The following is a 12242-nucleotide window of genomic DNA, read 5'->3' on the forward strand; positions in this document are numbered from 1 at the left end:
TTATCGATTATTTTCCCCTTATATATATGTGTGTTTTCATGTGCATGTGTGTTATTTCTTATTGCATGTTTATGAGTTGTGCTCTCAATCGTGAATTGAATTTCGATGATAAGTAGAATAGATTTGAGTCTTGTGTTTTAGTTAAATTTCATAAGAAGTTTCATATCTACATATTAATTTCTACATGGTATCACAACAGGATTCATAGTAGAGAAAAAAATTTGAAGTTGTTATTGCAAGAGGATCGAATTTGCAGGATTAATTCTTCAGAGCTAGCAGGATGGCTTTCTATGGTCTAATACTTGAGTATGCCTTTGAGGGAAGTTCAAACTTTGTTGCTTGGAAGGACCGCATGGACGCAGTGCTGGAGTACAATGGGTTGAAGGAATTTTTTGAGATTGACATTTCAAAACTAGGATCATCTAATGTCAAGGATCTACCAAAATGGAGGAAGTGTGTAGCCAAGGTGAGGAGAATCATATTGGAGGGAGTAAAGGACCACATTGTCTCAAATATCCACGGGAAAGAAACTCTATATGCAATGTGGCAAGCATTGGCAGATTTGTTCCAGAATAGTAGTGACCACAAGAAGTTGGCGCTCAAGAATAAACTTTGAAATATCAAGATGCAGAAGAATGACTCTATTCAACAGTATCTAAGCAGGTTCACACAATGTCGTGATGAACTTGGTGGAGTTGGTGTTACTGTTGTAGAAGATGATTTGGTAAGCCTATCCCTTCTAGGCCTTCCCAAGAGTTGGCATAGCTACCAAGATTCGGTGAACGGAAGAGAAAAACTACCAAATTGGGAACGCTTATGGTCTCATTTGGTACAAGAGGAAATAAGGCAGAATACCAGAGGCGAGACTTCATTGAAAGGAGCAGATGAAGAGGACTTTTCTCTAGTGGGAAAATGAATGAACGCCAAGGGAAAGAATTCCCAAGGTGAGGCTAATTCCAACCAAGAGGGCAAGAAGAAAGACTTGTCCAAAATTAAATGCTTCAATTGTCATGAATTCGGGCACTATGCCACTAAGTGTCAACACAAAAATTCTAGCAAGAAGGAGCCTGCAGTAGCAGTAGAACGTGAAGCTTTGGCTTCACAGTTCGAGCTTGACTTCACCCTTATCGCATGCATGTTGAGCACCGTGATGGGGAGTGTGTGGTACTTGGACAATGGTGCCTCGTTCCAAGTGACGAGGAATAGACAATTTTCAATGACTTGGAGAAGAAATATCTCCATATGAACATTGAGTTTGGAAACGATGGAAGGTACAACACGACCAGGATTGGTACAATCACCTTTCAGAGGGAGTCGGGCTCCCCTCTCAGACTCAAGGATGTCATGTTCGTTCCAAGCCTAAAGAAAAATCTCATCTCAGTAGCAGTGTTGGAAGACCGTGGTAACGATGTGATCTTTAACAGAGGGAAAGTATTCTTGAGACACATAGCCATGGAGCAGGTGATGCAGATCGGTGCTCGAGTCAAGAACCTATATGCACTTGAGGTAGAAGATGCATGCAAATCTTTGAGGAGCAAGGCAAGGGTTAGAGACATGGTGGTTGAGAGGGAGCATGATTTACCTCTCAAAATGAAGCCTCAAAAGGAGTCTCAGGAAGTTATGGAGCAACCATAAATGGAGAAGCAGACAAGAGGTAGAGTGGAGACATCCACTCAATTAGATACCTACAGTAGGGGGAGAGTTCAAGCTAAGTGGGCAGAGGGAGCACATGCAACCATACCTCCATGTGTGAGGTGGGGCGATGTGAGGCCCTAGTCCCAAGAGTGTAGAAATTTGGGCAAGGTTCATTGAGGTGTTCTCCTCATGGATCATTACCCATCTTACAGGAGCCCACAATATTCAGTAGCAGGAGGATCAATTTTAGTTAGATATTGAGGAGCGCAGAGTGTTGACAACATAGCAGGAGGCTCAGTCGCAGAGTCAACAACAAATTTTTTCCAGTGGACAATTGCAGATGTTGCAGTAGAAATAGCAACAGTAAGAGGTGTTGCATCCAGTACATTTCATAGATGCATGATAGGGTTGGTTGATAATCCCTTTCTTGTTGAGAGAGAGTGTTGAAAAATGCAGCAAGAAATTCTTAATTTGATTTTTCCTTAGTCGAATTGAGGAAATTTGAAATTCCACATCAACAAACAGCTTGGATAAGTTAACTGAGGTGACATGGTTGTTATCACTCAGTTAGCTTAGTTAATTCGAGTTAGGAGCATGAAGTTCAGTTGTATGTAGTGATTCCTAAATTTTAGGAGCGTAGGTTGAGTTAATTTCAGTTGTGATCAGTTAAACTAGTTCTAACTGTTAATTGAACTAGTTGGTGGTGAGTTTAGTAAGACATCAGTCTAACTCAAAGATCATGTAGTTAACTGATCAATCAACTAATAATTAGCTCACGCATGCAAAGAATACGAGTTTCCCAGTTGTGGTGGAGTTTCCAAGGCTGTTAATTGACAGTTGTAAACTAGTTGAGTGTACAGGTGTTGCATGAGGTCAGGTGGACCATCCTTGGGAATTGTGCAATCAATTAGAGGAATTCCCTAATTAATAGGGGGCCAATTCCTCAAAGAACAACACAAGGAAATATGGGTGTGGTGTGCTCGTGTGGTGTGCTAAGTTGGTTAAGTACTAGCCAGATCAATCATTTAGTAGGAGAGAATATAATTGCTTTTGTAGGTTGAGCTTTGGCATTGAGTTGACAATTGTAATATATTCTCTTACTCACTTGATTAATGAACACAAAGTTGAAGGGGTTTTTAGCAGTTGCTTTCCCATTAGATATCAATGTGTTTTCATGTGCATGCGTATTATTTCTTATTTCATGTTTATGAGTTGTGCTCTCAATTGTGAATTGAATTCCGCAGATGAGTAGAGTAGATTTGAGTCTTGTGTTTTAGTTAAATTTCATACGCAATTTCATATCTCCACATTAATTTCTACATTCGCCACCCGGGAAGAAAAGGATGCTTAAAAATCAATGCTTCTACTTGGACAACACTGGCTCCCACCTGGGTCATGTGGAGGGGCATATTGCTTATGGTTTTGATAGCGGGGATCCGACAGATCCACCGAGTTTGAGCGTGAGGGTACTAACGTGTACTTTAGGAAGGAAATTCAAGACACTTCTTTGAGAATTCAAAGCAGTGGTTTGCATAAACACGTGGGCCGTGATGGTAGGAACGCTGAAAAGGTCAAAGGTTTGTTGGTCAGTGTTCCATCCAAATGGCTTTACAGTTTGACGTCTTTTGTTTTTTTTGGCCCAGTTAGTAGGGCTTTTGACTATCATGATGTACTTAGTTGTTGGTTGTATATGTGTTGGCTATGGTGTATTGTTGTGAGTGAAAACTTTTATAACTAGTGTCTTTTAGAGAAATCCAAAACTAATAATAATAAGAGTATTATTTTGAACAGAATTAAAATCCTCAAAGAACAATCTAGCAAAATCGGATAACTTTAATTTTTAAGGAATTTAGACTTCTGTGATCCATAACATTGTTAAGATAGTCTTCGCCAAATTCACATAATCAATCTTTTGTCGACGCGTTTCGAACCAACCAGTGTGGTTCATCGTCAGGACAAGTTGAAGGACTGATCTGGCTAAGCCTGATTAAATAGAGTGTGCAGAGATCCCAACGGTTATATTGCAACGGCTAATTTTGACTTAGTCAAACTAATAATTTTATTATTAATCGAAACCTACTATTATTAGTTAATTGAATATAATAAATATAATGTTTAAATATAATGGTCATTATATTTATTAAAAATCTATATTTATTATTATTCTTAAATTAATTAATTCCAAATAAATAGTATTAAAATACTATTAATCTTTAGAATTTAGTTACAATGGTAATTGCGTATTTAAAAATTGTTTATACCTAAGGATCCAATGGTAAAGATATAATAGTTAATAAATTATGGTAAATTCATAATGGTAAACTACCTATTATGGTCATTAATAAATTATATTAATATTCCCAAATTATTTAACTCTAAATAAATGGTAATAAATTACTATTGTTTTTAGAATCAAGTTACTTTTAACTGATTTCCTTATATTGAATTAATAAAGGCCTTCCTTTTCTAAACCTTATAAGTGATAAGATTAATAACTAATAACATAATTAATTCTAATACGAATTTTAGTAAATTATTATTGATAAATTACTGAATATAATTAATGATAAGAGGTAATCCAATTTTACCTAATGACCCTTAAGGTTAAATGATAAACAAGAAATTATTAGAAAAATATATGATATACCACTAATATTAGGTTAATGAATATACTATTATTAATAAACATTTATGTTAATTATGGCATTTACCTTAGGTAAACTACATTCTAGGAATATTAATTTAACTAAAATACTATTTATTGTTTTTTAATATTATTAGAACTATAAATTATTAAGAAAATATAGATTAGTGGTTAGTACTTATTAATTTAATTTCGAATGGGCCTTTACAATTAAAAATTTTTAAATTAAAATGATTTTTTGGTTTAAACTTTTACCTATTATAACATGATTCTAAAAACAATAGTAATTTATTACCATTTATTTAGAGTTAAATAATTTGGGAATATTAATATAATTTATTAATGACCATAATAGGTAGTTTACCATTATGAATTTACCATAATTTATTAACTATTATATCTTTACCATTGGATCCTTAGGTATAAACAATTTTTAAATACGCAATTACCATTGTAACTAAATTCTAAAGATTAATAGTATTTTAATACTATTTATTTGGAATTAATTAATTTAAGAATAATAATAAATATAGATTTTTAATAAATATAATGACCATTATATTTAAACATTATATTTATTATATTCAATTAACTAATAATAGTAGGTTTCGGTTAATAATAAAATTATTAGTTTGACTAAGTCAAAATTAGCCGTTGCAATATAACCGTTGGGATCTCTGCACACTCTATTTAATCAGGCTTAGCCAGATCAGTCCTTCAACTTGTCCTGACGATGAACCACACTGGTTGGTTTGAAACGCGTCGACAAAAGATTGATTATGTGATTTTGCCGAAGACTATCTTAACTTTAATTTTCCTTCATAATACAACACATTGATTTACCAAAAAACCACTACATTAACTAAATTAACAAATAATAAACTAAAAAAAAATCATATTTATGTTAAGTTGCTTTAAGAAAAATAAAAAATTCTACATTAAATCACTCAAAATAAATTTATACTAAATAGAATAGAAAATAACATAAATACAAATTATCAATATACTAAAATAACCACTCATTTCGTAACATACATGAAACAAATTATTATCAAAATCATATTCCTAACCAATACAATAGGTTAAAATAATCCATCATTTTATAACCTAACAAAAATTTATTATGAAATAATTTCATAACAAATATGCGACAGGTTAATTAATTCAATTCAACTTTAGTCAATCCAAAACTTTTTATATGAATTAAGAATTAATTAAAATCGTTAAAAAAATATTTTTATATTAATTAAAAATTTGATAATTTTTCTTATAGCTATCGATGTAATAATATTTAACATAACATTAATTTAATTTTAACTAATTATATATTTCGTGTATTTGAGAAGCGTGAAGTGTCATCACTTTTAATGAATAACATAACTACAATCTAAGTTCTTTGAAAGTGGTTCCTTAATGTAACATCGTGGAGGAAGGAAATCCACGCTGCTAAGATGCGCTACTGTAGTCAAACACTGAGTTTGACCAAATTTATGATCAATACAGAAATTACAAGCAACCCCACCTTTTTCTTCTTTGTTTTTCATATTTTAGGCCTTCGTTCAATTGTTGCCGCAACTGCTCAAGCACACTCCCACCCAATAGCAGTTTGGGACATCCACGAACATCAAGAAGCTCTAACGACATTAAATGTTCCACGCCGGGCAGCTCCCGGATCTCACGGCATTGCTGAACTTCTAATGTTTTAAGCTTTGTCAGTTGCCCCAACCAGGGTATGCTCCTGAGCTTCACACATCCAGCAACATTCAACTGCTCCAAAGAAGTCAAACACTCCACACCTGGCAGCTCTTGGATCTCACGGCATCCACCAACATCCAGATGTGTAAGCTTTGTGAACTGCCCCAAACCTGGTATGCTCCTTAGCTTCTCACATCCATTAACACTCAACCACTCCAAAGAAGTCAAACATTCCACCCCTGGCAGGTCTTGCATCTCACGGCATCCACCAACATCCAGATGTGTAAGCTTTGTGAACTGCCCCAAACCTGGTATGTTCCTTAGCTTCTCACATCCATAAACACTCAACCACTCCAAAGAAGTCAAACATTCCACCCCTGGCAGCTCTTGTATCTCACGCCATTGCCTAAAATCTAATGTTTTAAGCTTTGTGAACTGCCCCAACCCTGGTATGCTCCTTAGCTTCTCACATCCACTAACCCTCAACCACTCCAAAGAAGTCAAACATTCCACCCCTGGCAGGTCTTGCATCTCACGGCATCCACCAACATCCAGATGTGTAAGCTTTGTGAACTGCCCCAAACCTGGTATGCTCCTTAGCTTCTCACATCCATAAACACTCAACCACTCCAAAGAAGTCAAACATTCCACCCCTGGCAGGTCTTGCATCTCACGGCATCCACCAACATCCAAATGTGTAAGCTTTGTGAACTGCCCCAAACCTGGTATGCTCCTTAGCTTCTCACATCCATAAACACTCAACCACTCCAAAGAAGTCAAACATTCCACCCCTGGCAAGTCTTGCATCTCACGGCATCCACCAACATCCAGATGTGTAAGCTTTGTGAACTGCCCCAAACCTGGTATGCTCCTTAGCTTCTCACATCCATCAACACTCAACCACTCCAAAGAAGTCAAACATTCCACCCCTGGCAGGTCTTGCATCTCACGGCATCCACCAACATCCAGATGTGTAAGCTTTGTGAACTGCCCCAAACCTGGTATGCTCCTTAGCTTCTCACATCCATAAACACTCAACCACTCCAAAGAAGTCAAACATTCCACCCCTGGCAGGTCTTGCATCTCACGGCATCCACCAACATCCAGACGTGTAAGCTTTGTGAACTGCCCCAAACCTGGTATGCTCCTTAGCTTCTCACATCCATAAACACTCAACCACTCCAAAGAAGTCAAACATTCCACCCCTGGCAGCTCTTGTATCTCACGCCATTGCCTAAAATCTAATGTTTTAAGCTTTGTGAACTGCCCCAACCCTGGTATGCTCCTTAGCTTCTCACATCCACTAACCCTCAACCACTCCAAAGAAGTCAAACATTCCACCCCTGGCAGGTCTTGCATCTCACGGCATCCACCAACATCCAGATGTGTAAGCTTTGTGAACTGCCCCAAACCTGGTATGCTCCTTAGCTTCTCACATCCATGAACACTCAACCACTCCAAAGAAGTCAAACATTCCACCCCTGGCAGGTCTTGCATCTCACGGCATCCACCAACATCCAGACGTGTAAGCTTTGTGAACTGCCCCAAACCTGGTATGCTCCTTAGCTTCTCACATCCATAAACACTCAACCACTCCAAAGAAGTCAAACATTCCACCCCTGGCAGCTCTTGTATCTCACGCCATTGCCTAAAATCTAATGTTTTAAGCTTTGTGAACTGCCCCAACCCTGGTATGCTCCTTAGCTTCTCACATCCACCAATCAGCAACCACTCCAAAGAAGTCAAACATTCCACCCCTGGCAGCTCTTGTATCGCATGACATTCCCGAATATCTAATTTTCCAAGCTTTGTGAGCTGCCCCAACCCTGGTATGCCCTCGAGCTTCTTACATCCTCTAGCTCTCAACACCGCCAAAGAGGTCAAATATTCCACACCTGGTAGCTCTCGTATCTCATGGCATTGCTCAACAAATAGATTTCTCAGTCTTGTAAGCTGGCCCAACCCTTGTATTCTCTCGAGCTTCTCACATCTCTGAACATCCAAAGCCTTCAAAGGTACCAACGTTTCAAAACCGGGGAGGTCCTCAACATTCACACACCTGCTGATGTCGAGATCTGGAGGTTTTGACTGGCCACAAATCCATCCAAGTTGCCTCAATTCATGACACCCCCTCAAGGACAGTTGTTGAAGGTTGGGGCAAATTCCCTCTTCAAAAAATACCTCCCTTATTTCTGTCCCTGACAGCTCTAATTTCTTGAGCCAAAACATGCACATGCCATTGGAGGAATTCAATTTATTCATTGTTCTTTCCCCTTGTAATGATAAGTGCCTTTCTTTGTCTCCTCCAACCCTTTTAAATGGAAGTTCGCGCAACGGACAATCTGATACCACTAGAGATTCTAGATTGTTCATCTTGAGAAGGTGTTCTGGTAGATATTCTATCCCACAATTTTCTATATCCAAATCTGTCAACTGAGTCAACAGTTCAATGGAATCGGGCAAGGATTTCAATTGCGGCGAAGAAGAGAGTGAGAAGATCTTCAAGCTCTTGAGGTCACCGAGCCAAAGTGGAAGCGCTTCCAACAAATCGCTACCTAATTTTAGAACTTCCAAATTGCAGAGGTCTCCAATAACGCTAGGGAATTCTTTTAACTTTGTTTCCTGCAAATATAACTGTTGCAAGGACCGTTGATGTGCGACTTGGGGTGGCAAGTCGACCAACTGACTGCAGGATGAAAGATCCAAGTGTTCCAGCATTTTAATATCTCCAAGAGTTCCATTGTCGATGGTCAAATTCTCGCAACCCCTCAATGAAAGATGTTTCAGGCGACTTAAATTGCCAAATGAATTGGGAAGAGTGAGCAAAGAGGAAGCACCTTCCAAATCCATGAGCTGTAAGTTATTTAACTCTCCAAATGAAACAGGTAGCGACACCAATTTTGAGAACCCTTTGAAAATTAAGTATTTCAAAGAGCGCAAATGACAAAATTCGTCGGGCAACCTTTCGACGGTGACTGCTTTGGAGTGATTCCATATGGCGATCCTTTGGAGGTACTTCAGCTGCCCTATAGACCTTGGAATCTCTGAGAGGGGAGCCGAGATATTTAACTCTTTCAGATCGAGAGGCAACACCTGCAATGTTCACGTTTCAACATAAGATTGTAGCCTACAAAATGAGAAATTAAATGAAGAAGGATAAACGCACTCATATTTTCGTACTTTAGATTGATGTGGCCACAGTGTATTCAAAGTGTTTCCCTGCATTTCCAGAACTCTTAACTTCGTCATCGGAATCCAGTCAGGAAGGGAAGAGTGGGAAAATCCATACCAACGGAGCCATGTCAAATGCGGTTTCTGCTCCCTCAATATGTCTTCTAAATGATCTTCTTCAGTTGCAACAAGTTGCAACTTACTAAAATCGAAATTACTGAATAGAGGCCTGATCCGTGATACTTGTGAAGTCGGGGTATTTGAAAGGTCGGGATGTTTATCCGTGAAGAAATCAAGGGAGGAACTAACCATACTTATTCCGCTAACCTCAGATATTACCTGCTCATTGATCAAGAAAAAAAATCTACAGTGAACTAATCTAACTTTGTCACGAAATAAGAAATTTTAAAGCTTAAAATTTAATTAAACCCAAGAAAAAGGTTTGGATTGTCGAAGTACTTACATGTGAGGATCGCTGTAACAAATCATCAGTGATATTGGTTGTCGAACCCCAAATACGAAGGGGCATGACTTCCTTGGCAAATTTTCTTCCAAGATCCCTAATATGATCATGCATATTTATTTTATTTTCAGTGTCCACATCTAATAGACACTTGTCCTGCAGATTTTGAAGCCCAACCTTACCCCATATCCTGATAGCTTTATCTCTGTCTTGTCCTATGAAGAAACAAGCAATATCTAAGAATATTGACTTGTCATTTTCCTCAAGTGAGTCATAACTTATTCTAAAACAGCCCTCTATCTCTTTGGGAAAATTACTTTGAAGTCGAAACAATTGATCTTCCCAGTAATCATATTGTTGTCCATAAACTAGTGCGCCCACTACTTTCAATGATAGTGGCAATCCATCACACACACTAACAAACCGATCTACCAAATCTGCAAATTCTGGTAGTGGATGTGGCTGATTAAAAGCATAGGAACAGAAGAGTTGTTTGGATTGCGGGATATTCAATCCCTTTAAATAATAAAGGGATCCCTCTGACACTCCATGGTTTTCAAGGACATGCTTGTCACGCGATGTAAGCAAAATCAAGCTTTCAGGGCTAAGAGAACCCTTAATTGTCAAAAGCGCTTCCTGTTGATTTGTATCATTTACATCGTCTAAAACTAAGAGAGCGTGACAGGATAAGGGATGCTTTGGTATACCTTCCTCTGTACACTCAGTTTCTATATTTCCATTTCCAAGTTTCAAGCCTTTAATGAGCTTACTTTTTAAAATATTTAGAGACATTTCCCTAACATTGTCAATAAAGGCGGATTCGTTGTACTTTGACCTGTTAAGGTTGAAGAATGCTTTGGCCAGTGTCGTTTTTCCGACCCCGCCTACACCCAAGATCCCCACAACTTTGGGTTTCACCTGCTCCTCCTGCGCCTGCAACACTGTCTTTTCAAATTCTTCTAATTTTAGGTCCAACCCAGTTGGATATTTAGCCACAAACAAAGGTCGTTTTGGAACAGTTTTTAAAACCCTTCTGAGGACTTCATCCAAGAGCTCGCCCTCGTCCCTGAATAATACACATTGATGAAGTAAAATAATAAGTTAGAAAGTAAACATCATGTACCTTATATCATGCCAACAAATCCAATACGATTACAGATTGCCAGAGATTGTGGGAGATCCTCACCCATTATATCGTTTCAGTTCGAAACCGCTCAGATCTGCAACATATGAAAGTGTGGTTCTCCAATTCTGAATAGTGTCTGAACTGTAAAGTGGTTTTTGACCACCTGTTTGAGGGTCGGGTATTCTCTTGTCCTGGAGCTTCTTCAGGGCTTCAGCGTACCTTCCTTTTGTCTCTGTATATCGGACCTCAGAAGGATCCACCTTAAAAAAGATGGGAAGAATGGTAACCCGCTGAGGACTGGTAGCCTCGGCGTTTTTCATGAAAACAAGCTCATTAAGACACCAACTAGATTCTGCATACCTTTCGGAGAAAATTGCAATTTGGACTGAGGCACCGCGGATAGCTTGTTCTATTTGAGAAGAAAAATTGTGTCCCTCCTCCAATTCCTCCCTGTCCAGAAAGACGCTCAATCCATGATCAAGAAGGCGTCTATAGAGATGGCTCGCAAAGGTGTCTTTTACATCCGGCCCGCGGTGACTTATGAAGACGTCGAACCGGGAACAAGAAGACGAGGCAACGGATGAAGCCGAGGAAGAAGAAGCAGCAGAATCATTGTCATCGTGACCTGGGGCGGTAGTTAGGTTTGCCATTGCCATGGGAATCTGGATAAGTATGGACTGCCGAACAGAAATAACAAATGAAATTATTATTATGGACTGCTGAACAGAAATAATAAATGAGATGTTGAAGCAAAGACAGTCGATTTTGATCGGCGGAAACTGCAAGCGAGCCGAGGAAGAGCGTTATAAAGCTGCAATTGATGGGTTGAGCGATGGTGTGAAATGGGCACTTTCAATAAAAGCATAGCTGAGAATACTATATGGGTATTGGTAATAATGGTGTCTGTAAATTGTAAATTCTTAGTGTGTTGTCACGTAACCCGAGAAGTGGGTCCACTTAACACCATCGTAATCCGTCGACTTCCACACTTCCGATTTTTATGGGTGACCAACACGTGAAGACAGAATACTCCACTCAAACACGGCAAAATTAAGTATCGTACACGGCAGCATTAAATCCTGTTGTAATAGATATTGAAATCCGGCAATTTAAAATGGCAACCAATAAATCCTATGCCACTTGATGTTCAAAGATTCGCTTCCCACATTTGGCATATGGTTGACTTGCAGCATCAATTATAACATTTATATTTTATTAAATATTTTGTAAAATCACTCAATATTGATATTTTATTGGGAATTTTTTTCCAATTGAGTTATAATTTAAAATCCTTGGTAATACATGAAAAACTCTTTTTATTAGGATAGTTGATAATACATGAAATTTTTTTTTCTTTGCAGAGAAAAAAAGCTTCATAGTATTATATTGAGTCAATATAAAAGTACATAAGATACATAAAGGATCAAAACTAGCCATCTTGTTAGCAAATGAAATCAAAAACTTGTATACATAGGACATCCCAAAGGAGACTTAAACATCATCATACC

At 38.2% G+C, this 12242-nt stretch overlaps 1 protein-coding gene across 1 annotated transcript; it reads right to left on the minus strand.

The window, feature by feature from the left end:
• Positions 1-5614: 5614 nt before the first annotated feature.
• On the minus strand, positions 5615-11596 carry LOC149216113 (uncharacterized). Its single transcript, XM_089392701.1, has 4 exons — positions 10795-11596; positions 9609-10674; positions 9155-9484; positions 5615-9067 (listed from the first exon to the last, which is right to left on the minus strand). Exons 1-4 carry the CDS (start codon positions 11388-11390, stop codon positions 5786-5788), a joined length of 5274 nt encoding a protein of 1757 aa, XP_089248827.1. The 5' UTR covers positions 11391-11596; the 3' UTR covers positions 5615-5785.
• Positions 11597-12242: the final 646 nt, after the last annotated feature.

Source organism: Pinus tabuliformis, chromosome 1_1 (genome assembly GCF_031772625.1).
Source record: "Pinus tabuliformis cultivar Carrire ecotype Pingquan chromosome 1_1, CPIR1, whole genome shotgun sequence".
NCBI classification, from domain to species: domain Eukaryota; kingdom Viridiplantae; phylum Streptophyta; class Pinopsida; order Pinales; family Pinaceae; genus Pinus; species Pinus tabuliformis.